We start from the raw sequence: 21946 nt of genomic DNA on the forward strand, positions 1-21946 counted from the left end.
TGTAGAAGAACTGGATCTTCACATGGAGATCCAACAAAATACTCCAATAATGAATCTTAGTAAGTTCAAATCTTGATACTAAGATCTACTTACAAAAATCCTTATTGGAGATGACCTTATGTCCTCATCCTAATAGTAATTTGTAATTTTGAAATTAAATAAAGAAAAGCTTTTATATATGATTATGTTATTAGTTATTAAGAAATTTAGGAACATTTTTGAGCAATTTGAACTTCCATCAAGCCTAGATCAAAACCTAATGAAAAAGCTAAACAAAGTACTAAACTATAAATCTAACACTCAACCTAGGTCATATTAATATGTAAAGGATTAGTCACTTTCTAACATGAGTGAACTAGGGAACATGGAAAAAATTAAGGGAAAAAGGAGTGTAATTAAGAGGAGATATAGTCCCAATAGTTCTGAAGCCCAATCCTGAATTTTTTTCATAAACTCTCAAGCAACATTATATATGTTGACCCTTAATTTTTACAATATTAAAATCATATTTTTATACTGCATAGAAATTAAACTCATATTTTTATTATATTTTCTTCATTATTAAATTAAATTTTTAATTCACATTGAAACCCAAATTGAAAATAATGTGTGAAAGATTATTTCTTTCCTTTCCTTTTCTTTTTTTTTAAAAAGTGAATTGTGAAAGAGTGTGTTTACTTCATCTATTGGATTCATGCTTAATTGCTGCAAGAAAATAATACACCACAAAAAAGAGATATTATCATGGTCACCATTATGTAACACTACTCAATCCTCGTTACATACTCAACGCTAGCATATAATTATATACTATGGTTTTACCTTTTAATAAAGCTAACTTTAAAGGGACTATCAGTGTTGGTCAATAGAAGACGCCTCCCGTTCTTATCATCATGCCTCGTAATGTCAGAACAAGGACCAGTACTGGTGGGCAGAACACAAGCTTATAGCCAAGATCATATTTTTTAATGTTAAAGTTTCCAGTTATGATCTGCTTCAAGCCTGGATGGTCTTGAGCACCACCAATGCCTAACCATTTACTAGGGAAATCATCAACAACAGCCACCCACTTGGAGGATGTAGCACACTTAGGCTTATCCACAAATGCAATATCTAATGGTGTCTCTGTGAAGATGGCACCAGGCTTTGCCCTATTATGTTGAATTTCACTGCTAGGCTAGGGCTAACCTCATTTTCATCTTGTTGAATTGCAACTTGGCATGTTGAGTTGCTAGCAAAACCTAGTCTCTTACTCCACCACCTGTTGGGCCAAAGCAAGTTGGCTTAATAAGGTATTCGCCAGCAGAAGAAATGGGCACGTACTCCTTGGAAGTCATGGACTTTTTCCTGTGAGAAGGCTAATGGAAGGTTGGTGGTGAAGCCTAAGAGGAGAAAACTAGAGAGGGTGAGTAATAGAGCAGGATTCATGGTTTATATCAAGGAGTTTAAGTTATGTATTTTGTTGGCTAAACCTAGCTCCTTTTAAAGAGGTTTTTCTTGAGGGTTGCATTTATATAAAATCGTTATTATATTGTTATAATTAAAAGTTTATTAGTCAAAGATTTCAGATAATTTTCATCTTATGTATAATGTTATTAGTCAAAGTTTTTATGCAATTTTAACCTTATTTAAATTTATTAATTATATAATTAAAAAGGATTAAAGAGGTTTTCTTGAGGGTTACTGGTATACGGTTGCATATGAAAACATTAATGTTGTAACTAATTTTATTAGTCAAAGTTTTCAGATTGTTTTCATCTTATTTATATCTATTTATACAAATATGTTATTTATATCTATTAATATTATTAGTCAAAGATCCCTAAAAGATGTTATTAGTAAAAAAATTCATGTAATTTTAATTGTTTAATTTGTATTAATTTATACAAATCTCTATTAGTCAAAAGGAAAGAGCATTAAACATATATTTTTAATCTTTTAAGGTTTAAGAGTAAATTATAGTAACATGTCATGAAGTTTCTTGAATTTATACATTACACGACATTTTTTTATGCCTACACTAATTTAATACTCCACCTAGATCATCAAGGATATATTAAAATTGTGGTTAAAATATAACTTTTATTCTTTTTTTTTAAAATGGTGCTTTTATTTTTTTTATTTTTTAATTGAGACATTTTACTATTTTTTTAAAAAAAATTTAAGATTTTATTCTCCTTCTTTTAATTGAGATATTTTTTTTAATAAATTAAGTTTTTAACAATTAAATAATTAAAAAAGTTATTATATGGATAATAAACCAACAAATGTCATCAATATTTAAAGAATACAAGATCAATGTCAGAAATTTGTCATAAGGACTAAAATTATAAAATTTTTAAAAATAAGGGACGATATATCTCAATTAAAAGATGTGATTAAATCGTGATTTTTTTAAAATGAAATTTAAAATATTTCAATTAAAAAATAAAAAGATTAAAAATCATAGATTTGAGAAAATAAGAAGACAAAAATTATATTTCAAAACAATTTATGGAGTGGGTCTATTTCTTACGTATGCATACACGTATATCCTTATGCATGTTGGTGATATACGCCTGGGTACGACATGTGGCGGGTTCCGCCAAAGCAGTTGGTGAAATAGCTGCTATTGGGGCTTCGCTGCTTTGACTGGCAACACAGCAACAGAAAATAGGCCCATGCAGGATTCGCCAAAAGCACGGGAGAAATAGCTACAGGCTTCTTTGTTTCGTTTGTGCATTTGTGCTTTACAATTTTCTTTCAACTTTTTGTACCTGCTTCAAGTTTTTCAAGTTTCCAAAATTGTCTGCATCATTAAAAAAATTTGTTTGAAGTAATTATTATTTTTTAGAATGAAGTTTTTATCTGAAGTATTATTTTTTGAGTGAATAAGCAATTTAGTCCTTGAGATTGTAACCAGTTTGCATATTAGTCCCTGACTTAAATTTTAATTCAAAATAATCCCTAACTTTACCTCCGTTATGCAAATAAGTCTCTGCTGTTAAAATCTAATTTCCTCCGTTAGTCAAATGTCTATTTGGCAAACCTCAGTCCACGTAAGCATCCCAATGTGGCAAGTTTGAGTCCAAGTCAACAATCCCATGTGGCAAGGACTGAATTGAAAAATTAGGTAGGTTTATGGTCCTTTATTATTTTCGTTTATGATGCTCTTTTTTTATAGATGGCATTGCATGTTGTTGTGTGATGTGCCTATATTTGAGTTTGAGTTAGGTTTTTTATTTCCTAATATATGACAATGTTTGTGGTTTCTGATTGTGTAGAATAAATGACAATATAACTTTAATATTGCACCATGGAGGAAGATTCACTCCACGTGCCAGTGATGGAAAGGTTGAATATATAGGCAGAGAATTTGAGAGGATATATCTACAAATTGCCCGAATGCATTTATCTTATATGATATGGTGAAAGCTTGTAAGAAGTATGGCAATATAGGAGATTGTTTTTGGTTGATTGATAAAGACTTAGATTTTAATCATGGGTTAAGGAGTTGTACAACTGATGGAGATATATTACACTTAGTTAGGGATGCTTTTGAAAATGAGAATGAGATAAATGTTTATTTTCATCATGAAGTAGATCCAATTTTAGAAGGAGTCTCATAGATGTTGTACTTGGAATGTGATCTAATTCCAGAAGTGGTTGAGAATGAGGATGATTTAAATGATGTACCTGTTGCTGGCCATGAAGGTAAGTTTTAATTCATCTGTACTTGGTCCAACATGGTTACCATAATTAATTAATATGATTAATTTTTACTTGGTCACCATTGATGCAGATATTGGTGGTAGAGAGAGAGAGGTTGGTGCTGGTGAGCATGTTGGTGCTGGAGAGTAGAGAGATGTTGGAGAGCAGAGAGATGTTGGTGAGCAGAGGGATGCTGGTGAGCAGAGAGATGGTAGTGAGCATAAGGATGCTGACGCTGGTGAGCAGAGAGATGGTGGTGGTGAAGAGAGAGATGTTGGTGATAGTGAGGAGGAAAAGGAAGTTGACAGTGATGAGTGGTTTACAAATTTCTCTTGTATGATGAATGAAGTTGAAGTTGAAGTTGAGACAGATGGTTATCATTCAGAGGAGCTTAATATCCCCATTAGTAGTGATGATAAAGATGAGGATGTTGAAGTTTATCCTCAATATAGTCAAAGTAGTGGAATTGGTGAACAGAAGTTGGTGGAATTAGGGATGTAGTTTGGTACTCTGATGAATTTAAATCTGCCTTGAGGGAGTATAGCATATTGATGGGCAGGGAGTTCAAGTGGAAGAAGAATGATAAGCAGAGGGCTAGAGCAAAATGCAAGAAGGCATCTTGTGATTGAGAGATCTACTGTGCAAAAAATGAAGTTAGAAACTCTTTTCAGATAAAGACATTTAAGCATAACCATAATTGCTGCAGAGAAGAGAACAACAACAAACAAGCAAATAGACAGTGGGTGGTCAGTAAAATTGAGGGCAAACTCAGAATGCAGTCAACCCTTAAATGTGTTGAAGCTTTTGATTATTTCAAGCAAGAGTTTGGAGTGCACATTGAAGTTACAAAGATGTGGAGAGACATGAAAGAAGAAAAGCAACTAGTGGAAGGGAATGAGAGGAAACAATATGCCAAAGTATTTGATTATGCACATGAGTTGTTGAGGAGCAATCCTAGATCAACAGTTAAGATCAACATAGTGCCAAGTCCAGAAGGTCCACCACAATTTCAGAGGCTATATATTTGTCTTGCTGGCCGTAAGAAGAGGTTTGTTGCTGGATGTAGACCATTCATAGGTCTAGATGGATGTTTCCTAAAGAGTGCATTTGGAGGAAACTTGCTTTCTGCTGTTGGGGTTGATGGCAATAACCACATCTTTGTTATTACTTATGTTGTGGTGGACATTGAGAACAAAGACAATTGAAAATGGTTTTTAACTTTGTTGCATGAAGATCTTGGGGATTACATGCCGAATGGGTGGAATTTCATGTCAGACATGTAAAAGGTATGACATGGTGTGATTTGCAATTATTATCATAAGTTAGGTATTTAATTGAAGTTAATGACATAAGTTAGGGACTAGTCCAGAAGTATTTACTACATTGCTGCAATTTTTCAGGGACTTATTCCAGCTTTACAGGAAGTCATGCCTGGTGCATCTCATAGATTCTGTATCTTGCATCTTTGGAAAAATTTTACAAAGCAATGGAAAAGCAAGAAACTTAAAGGAATTGTCTGGCAATGTGCAAAATCCACTACTGTTGCTGAGTTTGAAGACCATATGGCCCATTTGAAGACAATCAACTGTCAGGCTTGGGAGTACTTGAATAAATGGCCCAAGCAAGCATGGACAAAAGCCCACTTCAGTACAATGCCCAAAGTGGACAACATATGCAACAACACATGTGAGGTATTCAATTCCAGGATTCTGCAGTATAGATGCAAGCCTATTATCACCATGCTTGAAGAAATTAGAAGTTATATCATGAGAACCATGGCTGCCCGCAAGGTTAAACTTTCTGGAAAGCCTGGACCATTATGTCCAGTGCAATATAAAAGACTAGAAAAAGAAATTCATTTTGCTAATCAATGGACTCCCATTTGGTGTGGTGATAACATGGGCCTGAGATATGAGGTCCACATGTGGGGGAATAAGGTTGAGGTCAATTTAGCTGAATGGACATGCACTTGTAGAGTATGGCAACTAACAGGTTGTGTTCTTTACAGTTTTTTTTTTCATTCCTAACCTACATGTGTGCTGATTTTACAACTTTGATGTAGGGATGCTATGCCGACATGCCATTGCAACAATAACTCACAAAGGAGGGAAGCCTGAGGACATGTGTCATGAGTGGCTGTCAATAGAGGCTTATAATAAGACATACCAACATTTTATTGAACCAGTCCAAGGACCACAATATTGGACCCAGACACAGTATACACACCCTGTTCCACCACATAAAAGGGTCCAAAGAGGAAGGCCTAAGAAAAATAGAAGGAGATCTGTAGATGAGGACAATGTCACAGGACATAGGTTAAAGAGGGAATTGGCTGACTTTACATGTGGAAGGTGTGGCCAAACCAATCATAACATTAGAAGTTGTAAAAATATTGGAGTTCCTATTAGGCCAAAGAAATATGTTGCACCACCAACTATCTCAAGATGAACAAGCTTTGAATGAGGTTGAAGAAGCTGCTGCTCATGTTCAACAAGATCCGGTGGAGATTAATTTATCTCAGCCTCATTTGTCACAAGATAGTGAAATGGAGTTGATGGTAAATATTTGTCACAACAAAGTATTTTTATCTCAACCTAATTTGTTGCAGCACTCCATTTTTATATATTACAATTATTCATGTTTGGCATTTGCATATAGGTCCCTGCAATTATTGTTCCACCAATAGCAAGGAATAAGCTAACCATAACAAGAGCCAAACAAAGGAAGGTTGCTGATAAAGATGATGCAGTATAAAGAAAACTTAAGACCCATTTTTTGTTGCATTTTGATATTAGGATGTGTAGTTGTATATTTTGAAAGCATCACTGGCATGTGAAATGATGTAAACATTATGGCCTGCTGAACAATTGCTTCTAACTACCATGCTTTGGGATGTCAAACATTATGTGAAATTGATTTAATGTCATGTTTCTTCTCTTTCCTTTATAAATTATACACTGTGTTGGATTTGGAGTTGGAGTAGGACCACCTAGTTTAGTGCTACTTCAATAACTTCAAAAAGTTGTACGACAACAAATTATATTTAATAAACTGCAAATTTCAGCAAAAAATTTCACCAACAAATTATATTTAATTGAAATGGGTAATTGACAGTAGCAACAAATTACTTCCTACTACAAATTCTTCAGCAAAACAACAATTACAATATCAAAAGATGCTATTACACATTTTACCTAAAATACATTCCCCCTAAAACTAACATTACAATTAAAAATGAAAAACCTAACAACACAATGTTTGTTAAATTTTTCATTTTCTTCTGCAAAGCTTCAATTTGTAGCCTCAAATCAGTCACTACCATTGCTTCTCTTGAGACAAAAGACGAATTAGAAAGTTGGTTTTCTTCTTTAACCCATTGAAAAAATTGACAGTTATCTAGGTCTGTTTGGGGCAATGCACAAGTATAGAATAACCTTCCTGGGTTCCTCCTTGTTCTTGCAGTTTGAATAGCTGCACGTCTTCCATGGTGGCATTGCCGAATGAAACTACGAGAAAATGCACAACAACTGCCACTTGCAGAGACATGGAGAAATCAAGTGAACAAGCAGCAGCGACTGAGTGTCAGAGGAGAAGAAGAAGAAGCGACTTAGCGTGAGAAACTAGCAGCTTCGTAAACCCTAATTTATTTGGGGAAGAAAAAGAAGCAGCCTTGCATGAGAGAGGATTTATAGATGCAGACCTCAGTGCCACGTTGGACAGTCTACGTGGCACTGAATTGCCACCTATGCACCTCACTAACGGCGTCACCTGGGAATTTAACGACAAGGACTATTTTGCAAAAATTATGTAAAGTTAGGGACTATTTTGAATTAAAATTTAAGTCAGGGACTAATATGCAAACTGGTTACAATCTCAAGGACCAAATTTCCTATTCACTCATTATTTTTTATAATTAGTTTTTATCTGAAGTATTATTTTTTATTATTTTTTAGAATGAAGTTTTTATCTGAAGTATTTTTTATAATTTATCTGAAGTAATTATTATTTTTTTTATAATTAGTTTCTGAAACTGTCAGCATCATTTAAAAGTTTTTCTGAATTATTATTCAATATTCATCTAATCCTCTAGCTTCATCCATTCATTAAATTTATCTTCGTTCAGATCATGATCTGTGCCTTAAACCATGGAAAATTCAGTTAGTTGAATCTGAATTTATGCATGATTAACGGCAATCTAATGTTGATTGATTTTGTTGATTCTTTTTTTATGGCCAGATTTTATTTTTTTTATTCTTGTGGTTATGGTTTGTTGGATTGGCTTTCATTTAATGAAATGTAAAAACTAAAAAATGTTCACAAGGAAGAGGCAATTCAACTTCGCACAAACGAAACAAAGAAGACTGTTTATATAGGGGAGAGCACTGTAGCTTTTTCGCTAGTGCTTTTGGCGAATCTTGCATGGGTCTATTTCGCTAAGCATCCTAACAACATGTCTGCACCCTATGCCTACTAGCTTGCGCGGACTTGCACCTGCCTGCTGGTACTTGCTGCTGTGTTGTCAGTCAAAGGAGCGAAGCCCCAATGACAGCTATTTCGCCCGCTGCTTTGGTGGAACCCACCACGTGTCATACCCAAACATATATCGTCAACCAACATGTATGGCGATATACATGTATGCATACATAAGAAATAGATCTCCTCCATAAATTGTTTTAAAAGAGACCCCGATGGGGAATTAGTTGGTAAAACTAACCCCTGCGTTGCTCCCTTCCTCATCGTTGCCAATTGTGGAGTTTCGACACAGCATCGTCATCTTCCGCGAACACTACCGACAATAACCATGTCCCCACTGCAAACCCAACATCAACAACAATGCAACATCATTTGTTAGTAATAATTTTTTATACATCTTTGTCAAAAAAAACTTTTTTTCATACTTCTCCACCCATGAACCACTTAACACACTTCTCCAATAGAAAACACCTTTACTCAAAATAAAATTTACTTGGTTTTAAAAAACCATTATGTAAAATAAAATTTACATTTACTCTAAGTAAAAGAAAATATTCAATAATTTACTCAAAATCCCTTTCACTAATGCAAATTGCTAAACCCTAATAATCCTTCTCTCTCTCTCTCTCTCCATGAGCACAGTACCGTAACGTAACGTAACCACGAGATGCCTCTATTCTAGCACTTGGAACCCCAAATCCGTGCCAATTCCTCCGCTCCTTTTCGCAGACGAAGGCACATTCTGACGGTAAGCTCCAACATCTTTCAATAACCGTTTCGTGCTTCTCATTTGATTTGAATCTTCCCATATGGATCCGTTCTGGACCCAATTCAATTTCGTAGTAGAGAATTAAGTAGAATATGAATAGGACCAATTGAAAGTGAATGCTCTATTTCTTCGTCGTTCGTCTCAGCAGAGTCAGTTTTTCCTTTGTATCCCTAATTTGCTTGTATTGCAATTCGGTATGTCAAGCTTTTTTTTTTTTTTTTTTTACTTTCTGTATGTTAAGACTGACACATTAGTTTTGGCTTGTGTTGAGAATAATAGCATGTAGATTATCAACTTATCGTCACTATTGTAATCCAGGGATATGATCGCATTTGTTCATGTATGTAAATATATATCTTCTTAGAATGGCCACTCATAAAATTAAGCTGTAAATAGCTTCTCTGTTATTTTCAAGTTGGTATAAGAGTCGGTTACAACCCAGCTCTGCTTTCCTTTTTTCCTTCTAGCTAACCAGCTTTCAGCTGTGCTTATCCATCCCTTCTGCGACATCTGCCTTCAGCCATGCCAATTTTCTGGCCTTTTTTACAAGCAGAACATGCAGTGCTAACATTTGCCAATAAAAAAAATGCAGACCACCTTTTTGCATCTCATAGCAATCCTAAAAAACTGAAATTATAATTACTAAACCATCTTCTAACAGCAAACTAAATTTTTACTATGGATCTGCACTGATCCCTTCGAACTAAAGCAATAGCAGAAGTTGTCACTAAGTTGTTCATGACACTTAGTCAAGACCAAAACAAGACCTCTTGACTAAATAAACTGACATCCCAAGTAAGCCTTGTAGAACCAAGTCAGCCTTTCTAATCTTGCTGCATTAGTTTGAAATATTGAGACTAAACCACATACTCCTTGATTGATATCAGTAGAACTCGAAAAGAAGTGGATCAGGACAGTATATCTCACTTCTAATGGACATATTTATGCATACAATGAGATTTTCCTTAACACTTCAACAATACCCAAAACTACAAGCCACCCACCCTCAAAATCACCATATTTCTCCTGGCATAGAGTTGTAGCCTACGTACCAACATCAAACCACAACTACAACTCAGAATTGCTCCTTCCTTTTGCCACCAGTCTCTTCAAAATTTGCAACCATGTGTATGCAAACAACATTTATCATTCCCTTGAGAGTAACAATACTCTTATTTTTCTTTGTAAGAACTTGGCAAAGATTCTGACCTGTTCCTGCTAGCATGCATTAAAACGAATACAGTGATCATTAGCTTTAGTGTCCTACTTTCATGACATGTCTGTCATATTTATAACCGTTTACATAGATCTACTTTTCTGTAAATAAGCTTATGATTGCTTGAGTACACAATTTTTTACAAAGTTTAGCCATCAATAATCAGTAAACAGCCCCTTCGATTCCCCTTTTCCTCTTTCTTCATAACTTTCCCATCAGCATCCTCCGCTAACAGTAACAGTTCTAAGAGATTATTCTCTCTTCTCACCTATTGTTCATCTGTGGTTACACCTGCTACTCTTGCTTTTGTGCCCAGAAAGCACTTGCTCTCTTTCAAGGTCACTTGCTTAACTATCTTATCAGGATATCCACTAATCTATATGTTGTTGGGTTTTAAATTTTAATTATCCTTCTTCTGCTTTCTGCAAATAAAAATGAGCATCTTAATATCTAATCTATAATATATATTGTTAATTGCTTTATGTGTGCAAGTCCACTTTGTGAAAGGGTCAAACAAATCAATATGTTAAATTGATTTCCTTTGTTAGTTCACAAGATTGGAAGGCAAGACTAAAGATTCCACCACCTGATACAAGCTAGAAAACAGAGGTATGATTCTGAAATATTGAAAACTATTATCTTATGGTTGAGATTTTTTTATTTCATTCCACCACCTGTGTTACATCTGAATGGTTTTTCTTTACAAAATGAAATGCCTGTGGATCGTTATTATAATTGACATTGACTAACTGCTTTTTTCTAGTTGTGAGTTGGTGTTTTCTTTCCAATATTTATATTCTGTTTTCTGCAATTGTAATGTGTGCTGTGATTTTTTATCTTCATGCAGTCTCATTTGCAAGTTGTTCTTGCTACTTTCGCTTCTTCTTTTTATTACAAAAAATTATTTGATTGCACTATTTTGAATTTTCAATAAATAATTATGAATATAGTTGTGAAACATATTTTTAAATTTTTAACCTATCCAAACATGTTTCTTGAGAAATAATTTTTAATGTCATTTATTGTAATTCTATGCTATTATATCCAAACAACCTTAAATGACTTTTCAAGGTAAAGTATAAATTTTATAATTATAACCAAATGTAAACTTCTGCTTTACATAAATCTCTAGAAGAATCACTTTGTTTTACATAATTTTACAATCACTTTTTATAAACTTAAGCAAATGGGCATTGAATCCCTATGCATTACAGGTTTGAAATGGCTGTGTCACTGTGGAGAAGTCGCACTGCTTCATCAGCACTGAACTTGTTCAACAATACTCTTCGCTGTTTCTCTTCCGGTACATTCATGTCTCCTCTCATTCTCAGCAATTAGAACATTTAAATTGAGTTTCATAGTATTTTTGTAGCCGATAGAGAAAGATGGTAAAAATATTGGAAATAGTCTCAGTTGCTTTGGGGTTCCTATTCGTTCTCAACAGCAAACAGTTCTTAAGTTTAATTTCACAGCTTCACTCAGATTATTCGATTGATTTATATCCTAGTCTTGTACTAATGAAGTCATATTCTTTTCAATACTGTTTAATGGTGGCTTACAAAACCATTTATTTTATACAAACAGTCACAAGTTGGAGTAATAGCCTTGTTAATGCTCTGAAGGATCCCAAACTATGTTGCTTCGTTAGGTACATTTCTTAGAAGAGGAACCTAACAAAATATATGGGTCGTGTTTTAAAATAAAACAATACAAAACATTGGGTGAGAAATTGCTACGTTTTATTGTCTATGGGCTTAAAGCTATCTTAGGCCTGCTAGATCTAAAAGGGAAATTATGGCTTCTATGCAACTCTTCCTGTATTGTTTGGTCACATGTCATTTGTTCTGCCTTTTCACAGAGGCAACAAACTCCAGTCCTCATAGTACACGAGAGAGTATGATGTATTCTGACATAAACTCACGAATTGGGAGTTGCATGCCACTGTCTGCAATGCGCATTGGAACAATCATTCACAACATTGAGTTGAACCCAGGGCAAGGTGGCAAGCTCGTCCGAGCTGCTGGAACTAGTGCAAAGATCTTGAAAGAGCCCACATCGGCATACTGTTTAATCCAACTGCCCTCGGGTGTTAAAAAGTTGATTGATTCTCGATGTAGGGCCACTGTTGGTGTTGTATCTAATCCTAGCCATGGGGATCGCAAACTTAGGAAGGCCGGACACAGCCGATGGCTTGGTCGAAGACCAGTTGTCCGAGGAGTGGCAATGAATCCAGTAGATCATCCTCATGGTGGAGGAGAGGGTAAGAGCAAGAGTGGTGGACGATTTGGGCGAGGATCTCTCACTCCTTGGGGCAAGCCAACTAAGAGTGGCTACAAGACTGGACCCCTGAAGCGCAAAAGGTAGTAGGATACCATATTCATTATAGCTGTTTCTGATGTTTCCTTATGAGATGCTTGTAAGTTGTAATAATTGTGGAAACTGTCATTCCTATTTAGGAAATTCATTGAACTGATTAGGTTCACAGCCAATTTGTGGATTTTATGGGTTCAAATTTTATTGTTGTTAAAGTAAAATGTTTTTGAAATGATCACATTTTCCTCTGAACTGGACTTGCATTCAGCTTATTATACACCTCCATTGTTCACACTTCACACTAGATGAAGTTTGCTAGACTGGCTATTATGCGTTTATGAATTGGTTTGGATTAATTTCGTTGACTTGCTTAAATGAGAGAGCGCATTTTGTTTCTTTTATCCTTTTGTTTGGTTATTGATGAGAAGAAATATATAGTTGTTCTTACTTTGATAAAGTCATAAATTAAAGCGAATGGAAAATTTAACCTTTTTTTTAATGGATCTACCTGACTTATTACAAATTTTATTTAAATTTATAAAACAGTTTATAATTCTTATGTTTTTTTTTAATTTATCATATTCCAATAAAATTTACCAATCACAACAAAATTTCTGACATAAACTTTCGTAATAAAAACTTATTAAGTTAGTACTTAACTAAGTTGTTTTTCCAAACAGGACTTTTTCCAAACAGGTCTGCTCTAAACCGACTAGCCAATGACATAAATATAGTTTGGATGAGTTGGCCAATATTTTGATTCACAACATTGTTTATAGGTTAAAATACACTTTCATTTTATATGTTTTCGGTTAAATTTGATTTGATTTCTTACCTTTTAAAAAATTCAATTTAGTTGGTTGTGTTTTGAGTCAAAGTGATCCTTCAGTAGATTTAAAATTAACACAATTAATAATTTAAACATATTAACAGTTAAAAAGTGTCAAAAAAATATTTTTACAATATAGCGACAATTTTTAATCATTAATTATAATAGTTAAAAAAATTAAAAGACCTCTCTCTCCCTCTAACAAATACAAATAAAGGCTGAAACTTTAACTAAAACCAAATAGATATTTATTTACTTTAATTACGTAATATAATATTTTTTTCATATTTTTATGATAATTAATTATAACTTGAACAAAGCACTTACAATATACATCAACCTATGATTTAGGTGAAAAATATAGGGAGAGCATCTAGGAAAGGGAGAATGAAAGGGAAACATTAACTAAACAAAAATTAGATACTATGTGAAAATCCCTAGCTAAAGAAGTAAAAATTATCGTGGTCTTCTAGTTGCTGTATATCTAGTCGATCTGGCCATAAGAGAGTTTTGAAGCAAGTATGTCACTGCTTTGACTACTCCCTCGTCACTATTATTATCTTTTCATTTTTCACTTTGAATGACTCCAATCTAACAAAGCACGGAGATTAAGGTGGTTGAGCCGGTCTAAATGGACTTAAGAGATATTCCTACACAATTAGAGTGAATAATAAGAGACATTTAAATGAATATTTTGAAATGCAAGATTGGGTATACGCCCAAATTTTAAAACATGAAATAAAAAATGAATCATTTTGAAATAGAAGACTTAATTATCAATTTGATTCCCAAATTATTTTAAAATTATACAATTTAAGCTTCAATTTTTTAGAAATATAATAACTAAATTAAATCATTTAAATAATTTGGAAACCAAATTAATACTTAAGAAGAAGAAAAAATAGAGGAAAAGAAAATACTAAAGTTAAAGTAACTTACATATAGTATTCTGTGAAGGGTACGTGAAGTTAGTGTCAATAGACTTGCATGCAACTCATAATCATTGAACTTGACGCTCCCCGCATGTCAATATTTACTTCTCCAATAAAAGAAAGATTGCAAGTGGAGGAGAGTTTGAGACCATATAAACCATTGATGTTACAAGAGCTAAGATTTGGAGTAGAAAGCACAATCTGATAATTTTTTTCCGCTTCAAGACCTTCTTGTTGTATTGTCAATCTGGACAGGGTGAGATTAGATATGCAGAGGACATGCTCACTGCAGAAATAACGGTGGCCAATGAACAAAGTACTTAGCACGTGACAGTTTGAAAAGGGCTCAACGCAACCATTGTCATCAGCAGTAAAATAGAGACGTTTATTTACATATTTCTCTTCTTCTTTTAAAATCATTACATTAACACTCTTTCTATGTTAAGCTTTCATTTGAAAATTAAATGATATATACATTAAATTTTAATTAAAAAAATCTAAAATTGTCCCTAATTTTTAAGTGATCATAATAGAGAAAATCTTTGTCTTGTGCTAGGTGGTATTATTGGTGCAACCAGGCCTCGAGTCGCACGTTCCTTGTTCACCGTTGTAGCCTTATCTTCTTGTTTGCATCTACGTTGATGGGTTCTTTTCTACGTTCCACTTCACCTCTACGGTGGTGTTAGGCAGTTCTCGTTCGCCACACGTTTCTCTCTCCTCTGCCTCCCTCTTGTTCACCTTCGTGGTGGTGCTAGGCATGTTCCCATTCGTCGTGCTTTTAAACTTAATATATATGTATCCACTAAGATTTTAAAAATGTAACACATATACCCCTATCTTCTATAAATAATACATGTATTTCTCTTTTATTTTACAAAAATTACATCTAATACTCCTCTTTCCTCTCACTTGTTGGAATGTAAAAAAAAAATCGACAGAACACTTGAACATTATCAAAAACGAAAAAAGAAAATTAATACCATAAATATTAACCCACGAAAACAAATTAGCACCAGTTTCACCACACTCAACAATAGTAATGACTCATAAAGATTCAATAATAATGTGTCAAAGATTGAAATTTTTAACGAACGAAAGAGATAAAGATAATTTTAGGATTAAAATTTTAATAAAAAAATCATGTGTCATAATCTAAAAAATAAATAGAATTAATATAGTTAACAATGGAAGAGGAGCAAGTGTAATGATATGCAAAAGTTAATACATGTATAAATAATACATGCAAGAAATGTTGTTGCAATTTGCTCTTATATTAATTACACATTACACATATTTATTTTTATAATTGATATGTCATCATCAAAATTGATTATCATCAATTATTAATGAATTGATTATATAAATTATTGTCATAACCAATTAAATCTTTTTGTTAAAAAAATAATTAAACATTAATGGATCTATAATTAAAAATGACTACGTAGTCAAATGACACATATCATTATCATATTTTTTTTTCTTGTCTAATTTTTTTCAAATTTTCTTTTTTAATTCATAAAAAATATTATTATGTTTTATTATGAAGAATATATTAGTATATTTAACTATAGTAGTTAAATATAATACGTAATATTTAAAAGTGAATAACTATTTTAATTCATGAATTATAATCATGAAATATATTTATAGTAATATTTGAATTCATAAAATTTAAATATTTATAATAAGTATATATTATGATTAAAATAATTAATTAAATCATTAAATATTTAATAAGTTATAATTTTATATTATATGATAATGTTAATAATGAAAATAAATTATAATGTTAGAGATGTTCATGATTTTGTTTGTTTTTCATCAAAAAAGTTATCTAAATCAAACTTAAAAAAATATATATGATTTATTTTTCATTTAAAATAAAATTAGAACCAAATCAAATTAAGTGATTTTGTTTGGTTTGATTTATATTAAAATATTTTTTTTTAAAATTTATATTTTCTTTTAACTTTTAAATTAAATTAAAAAATTAATAACAATCTATTAAACTTATTAATATGTTAAAATTTTTAAAATAAAATTTTTTCAAATTTTCATATTTTTAAATTAAACATATTTTAAAAAATTCATTTGAAAAAAAATATTATATATTATATAAATTTATTATTTCTATATATAACACTATAAAATACTATAAAATTCAAGTGAGATATGCATAAAATACTTAAAACATATAATACTAAAGTAATATTATAGCTATTAATATAAAGGGTTAATTAAGTTTTTAGTTCTCACACGAACGTTTTAAATTTTTTATTCCTAAATTATTTTTTAAAAATATTTAATCCTTAAATAATTTTTTATTATTATAAATAATCCTTAATGTTAAGGATATAGTACTAGTATTGAACTGTCTGATCACTATAAATTATAGATGAGGAGGATAAGTTATTGAGTAAATATCTTCATGAATGATTGATTGTTGTACGTGTATGGATAGGCTAAGGTTCAATAATGATTATTATCTTTTATTTTTCTCCTTTTAATAACATAATATTATAATTATTTATCTAAATATAATAAAATTTATGTGACATATACTTAATAACTATATAAATCTTATTTTATAACACTTCATCACCACGATTATTATTATTCTTAATAACTATATAAATTTTTTGGAGACTAAATTTGTAAAATAAATAATAATTTAGAAACTAAAAATTCAAAACTTGATAATTTAATGACTAAAAACTCAATTAATAATATAAAGTATTGTTGAAACCTGAGAGATTCGGTTTCCGATTCAGAGTTTTCTTTTTGAACAGACTAAGAGCTCGTCTTTCCCAAACTTGAAAAGAATCAAAACATTACCCTCTCGCTCTGTCACACAGTGCTGCTACTACTACTTTCCTCTATGCGACCAAACCTGAAACCACAATGCTACTTCGCTTCCATAGAACAGCCTCCACCTCTCGTTTACACCCCTTGATCACATCACTTTTCTATTCTCACCCCTTTTCCACCTCTCCACCACCCATTTCCGACGCCGCACACCGAACCCTCCTCTTGAACTCCATCCGCACCCTCGAAACCGCCGACGCCGTCGTCGCCGTCGACTTCTTCCACCGAATGCTAACCCTAACTCCCTTCCCCTGCATCCAAGACTTCAACCTCCTTTTCGGCCTCGTTGCTAAATCCCAGCACTACGCCACCGCCATTTCCCTAATCAAAATCCTTCACTCGCTCGGCGATGGAAGTGCTGACGTGTGCACCCTCAACATTGCCATCAATTGTCTCTGCCACATGCGCAAAACGACGTTAGGGTTCGCCGTTTTGGGCCTCATGACCAAAATCGGCTTGGAACCCACGCTGGTGACACTTAACACCATTGTTAATGGTCTTTGCATTGAAGGGGACGTGAATCATGCACTTTGGTTGGTGGAAAAAATGGAAAATTTGGGGTATCACTGCAATGCTCGAACGTATGGGGCGTTGGTTAATGGTTTGTGTAAAATTGGGGATACTTCTGGTGCTTTGGAGTGTTTGAAGAAGATGGTGAAGAGAAATTTGGGGCCAAATGTTGTGGTTTATAATGCGATTTTGGATGGGCTTTGTAAGAGAGGGTTGGTGGGTGAGGCTTTGGGGTTGCTCCATGAGATGGGTGTTGTTAATGTTGAGCCTAATGTTGTGACTTACAATTGCTTGATTCAGGGTTTGTGTGGTGAGTTTGGTGGGTGGAGGGAAGGGGTGGGTTTGTTCAATGAGATGGTGGCTGAGAAGGGGATTGTGCCGGATGTGCAAACGTTTTCGATTTTGGTGGATGGTTTTTGCAAAGAAGGGTTGCTTCTGCGGGCGGAGAGTGTGGTGGGTTTTATGGTTAGGATTGGGGTGGAGCCGAATGTTGTGACGTATAACTCGTTGATTGCCGGGTATTGTTTGAGGAGTCAGATGGAGGAGGCGATGAGGGTGTTTGGTTTGATGGTTCGTGAGGGGGAGGGGTGTTTGCCAAGCGTTGTGACGCATAATTCGCTGATTCATGGGTGGTGTAAGGTTAAGGAGGTGGATAAGGCTATGAGTCTGTTGAGTGAAATGGTTGGGAAAGGGTTGGATCCTGATGTGTTCACTTGGACCAGTCTTATAGGTGGGTTTTGTGAAGTGAAAAAGCCACTGGCTGCAAGGGAGTTGTTTTTTACGATGAAAGAGCACGGCCAGGTTCCCAATCTCCAGACCTGTGCTGTTGTGTTGGATGGGTTGCTCAAGTGCTGGCTTGATTCTGAGGCGGTGACATTGTTTAGGGCGATGATGAAGAGTGGTCTAGATCTTGATATTGTGATTTACAATATTATGCTTGATGGAATGTGCAAGATGGGAAAACTGAATGATGCAAGGAAACTTCTTTCTTGTGTTCTGGTTAAAGGGTTGAAAATTGATTCATATACTTATAATATAATGATTAAAGGTCTGTGTAGAGAAGGACTGCTGGATGATGCTGAAGAGTTGCTTAGGAAAATGAAAGAGAATGGGTGCCCGCCTAATAAATGCTCTTATAATGTCTTTGTCCAGGGACTGTTGCGAAAATATGATATTGCAAGGTCCAGAAAATATCTTCAAATAATGAAAGACAAAGGCTTTCCAGTAGATGCTACCACAGCCGAGTTGCTTATACGTTTCTTATCTGCTAATGAAGAAGATAAATCATTTAAAGAGTTCCCGCAGATTTGAAGTTTGCTTGAATTTAGTTTCTATATGAGGATTCATATCAATTTTGGAAACCAGTCTAATCATAATGTTAGACTGTCAACCAAGCCCATTAATGGTGGGTTCCATCCTTTAGACAATTGTTGGTTCAACTTCCCCAAAATCTTTCATAACCATAGGGTAGAAAGTACAGGGAAGACCATGAAATGACGATCTTCTATGAAATTCAAACCAGGATTATGACAATTATGGAACTCTGAAGGTATATCATCCAAGAGTTCAGAGAAGCCTCCATGTTCTTGCCAAGACATTAACCCAACTCCATGCCAACAAACTGAAGGCCTTGTTCTTCTAGCTTTCAGTCCCAATATTCTGGTACCAACAATTATGTTTTGTATCCTCACACATGAAGGTATACTTCAAAGAACTTAAGAGTTCTCAGTTTGCACTTTTCCCAAACAATTATATTCAAAAATTTAATTTTATCTGTTGAACTCTCCAGTCTCCTCTGCACTTCCATAGTTTACACCTGCAACATCAAAAGATATGTTTAAAATGTTCATCATGCTGTTAATCTAGAAGGTATAAATTTATCTATGTAATTTCTATTTCAAGATTTCCCTCTAATCAGAACGGTACATGAAAAAGAGGTGACTTCAGAGGCATTTAGCGCAAAACCATGTGCATGAATTATATACCATTATTAACAGTGTCCTAAGCTACATCATTTAAACTCTTTCTCCCCTTTTTTTTTACCCATCAACGCATTCAATTTTCCTCATCACAATCATACCCTTCTTCCTTCTGATCTGCTGGCATCAGATTCTGATTGTGATTTTCTTTTTGACCGTTTTTCATATATTAATTCCACAAGTGGTGAAAACATTTCACTATTTGTTGTGGTGTCTTTCCGGTTGATTCTATTTGGCTTGAAAGTGTATGAACATGAAAAGTTCCATTTTTTTTCCTTTTTAGCTTGTTATCAATCAACACACAAGGAAGATACCTTGTTTGCTTTGAAATTCAAATCTTTACTGAGTTCCCTTGTTGATTTCCTCGTGTATCTGCTTGAAGTTTACATCAACATTTGAAGGTGGGCATTCTGGTTTCTTATCTGAGAATGGAAACAAGTTGGTTAGTACAAAGGTGGTGAGGAGTTGATAGGAAGAGTAGCAGTCAAATCTATTGAGTTATCTGATGACTTTACGGTTTCTTTTTTTTTTCTTCTTCTTTTGTTTTTTTGGTATTATACTTTACGGTTTCTTAGTTAGCCTGATGACTGATCCACGGTGTCTTCTACAGGTACACCATATGACCATATAGGTTTTCATATTTGTTGCCCTTAGGACTAGTGAGTCCTTGTCATCGATTGGTCTCCTTTTAATATTATATTAATAAATATTCAGATTCCATTCCTCAACTATTTTCTTAGAGGTTATATTTCCTGATTATGTTTAATGGTAAAATTACATTGTTAATTATGGTAAACCTGTATCTATGTCTCAGATTTCTTCTATTATAGACTTTTAAAAAAGTTAATAGCTTATTTTATACTGTTCGGATCTGCGAAAAGACTGAACCAAGTTTAGAGTTTGTCAGTTTGGTATGAATTTTCTGATGCAAGTATTTGTTCATCTTATTTTTATTGCCTTTTCTATTTGCTATTAACTGGATGATACTAATTTCTTGTGGTGACTGTATCAACTGATAAGAAACACTTCGATTTTGCAACACAAAAAAAATCACTTTAATTTGCATGATATTTGTTACAATAAATAGGATTTAAATTATTCTTTACACCGAGCAAAGAAAAATACAACTACTAGTTAATAAGATCTCTGTTAAATTATAGTCAAATACTGGTTAATAATATCCCAGGACTTGAACTCAAGTTTAATCAATATATAAGTTTGAGTTTTGAGAATGCGGTTGCATGAAACCTTGGTAAAAACTTAACCACCTCTACTTGGCTCAAGCCCAAATGAGGTGAATCAACCAAAAAACTACATTCAAATACTTTGATTAAATGTCAATGACTCAATGCTGGCGACATAATTAGAAAATTACTTCAAGTGTTTGTTTATAAATCTCCCCGCCTAGTACCAAAGTTGCTTGAATGGGTCAACTGGATATGACAAATTTATTGAGTGCCACTCTTGATTGAACTATATGGAATATATTTGCATATTTCAGCCACAGTTCTTCTTTTTCTTCTGAAAATTTTTTGTTGGTACTATTTAACTTGAGCTTTCTTAAAAAATCATCTACATAGCTCTAAATTTCTTCATTTCATGTTTCAGGAGGTGCTGATGAACCAGATTTGCACTAGAACGTCAAGTGTGTAAACTTCTGGTTGCTTAAACTCGTTTCAAACATGCCTTCCTTCTCCCTCCATTCTCCACCCCAAGAAAGAAACCACGGTTTCTACAGAACCTACATTTTCCAGCAATCCTCTCAAATCTCAATCATTCCAATCGCCAATGTAACATTGGAGACAATTGGTCTGCAGGCATACGGGGAGCCAGGCATGCTCAATTTGAACTGTTTCTATCTGATTTTTCCTTCAATAAGTTGCAACCAGACATGATTCTGGGTGGATTTCCACAGCATGAGATCATTCATCCTTGGTTGCTTGTTATGCTTCCTGGGGGGACCTGTAAGAGCAGAGCCAAGAACAATGTCCACATCTTGCCTGTCGACTGGAAAATTCTGGCCAGAATTTGAAGGAACCCAATGAAGTGTAATCGCCCACATCTTGTTTGTATAACTTATTCACACTGAACAACAGAGTTCAAACAGTTTAATTGGCTTACAAAAATATTTCTCATAAAAACTTGTGGATGTGATTATTTGTGGCGTCATCATAGTTACCTGGTACTTGATATGAGTGAGCACTTGTACAAGGTTCATCATTTTTTTATATTATTATTACCATTATGTAGAATGTGTCAATGTGATATGGTAATTCAGTATGCCATACACACAGAGGGTTATCAAGAGAATTCTAATGAGAGATTGACGACAACATCAGGCAATAACCATAAATGTCATTTGTTTACTAT

The 21946-nt window shown here is 33.8% G+C and overlaps 2 protein-coding genes across 2 annotated transcripts; both read left to right on the forward strand.

Annotated features, from left to right (window-relative positions):
* The first annotated feature begins 8761 nt into the window (after positions 1-8761).
* Positions 8762-12779, forward strand: LOC100527286 (60S ribosomal protein L2-like). The gene is made up of 4 exons (NM_001250640.2): positions 8762-8911; positions 10697-10757; positions 11363-11451; positions 12007-12779. Exons 3-4 carry the CDS (start codon positions 11370-11372, stop codon positions 12510-12512), a joined length of 588 nt encoding a protein of 195 aa, NP_001237569.2. The 5' UTR covers positions 8762-8911; positions 10697-10757; positions 11363-11369; the 3' UTR covers positions 12513-12779.
* A 4213-nt stretch (positions 12780-16992) lies between these two features.
* LOC100818857 (putative pentatricopeptide repeat-containing protein At1g12700, mitochondrial) lies at positions 16993-21717 on the forward strand. The gene is made up of 2 exons (XM_003533214.5): positions 16993-19296; positions 21185-21717. The coding sequence occupies exon 1, from the start codon at positions 17124-17126 to the stop codon at positions 18906-18908; it is 1785 nt and encodes a 594-aa protein (XP_003533262.1). The 5' UTR covers positions 16993-17123; the 3' UTR covers positions 18909-19296; positions 21185-21717.
* The last annotated feature ends 229 nt before the right edge of the window (positions 21718-21946 follow it).

Source organism: Glycine max, chromosome 9, assembly GCF_000004515.6.
Source record: "Glycine max cultivar Williams 82 chromosome 9, Glycine_max_v4.0, whole genome shotgun sequence".
In the NCBI taxonomy this organism is placed as follows: Eukaryota; Viridiplantae; Streptophyta; class Magnoliopsida; order Fabales; family Fabaceae; genus Glycine; species Glycine max.

What these genes read in the sequence shown, in the direction of transcription:
- LOC100527286 (NM_001250640.2), top strand. Translation starts at nt 11,370, where the DNA reads ATGGCTGTGTCACTGTGGAGAAGTCGCACTGCTTCATCAGCACTGAAC. An exon ending in TCTTCGCTGTTTCTCTTCCG is followed by an intron (nt 11,452 to 12,006) that starts GTACATTCATGT and finishes GCCTTTTCACAG; the next exon opens with AGGCAACAAACTCCAGTCCT.
- LOC100818857 (XM_003533214.5), top strand. Translation starts at nt 17,124, where the DNA reads ATGCTACTTCGCTTCCATAGAACAGCCTCCACCTCTCGTTTACACCCC.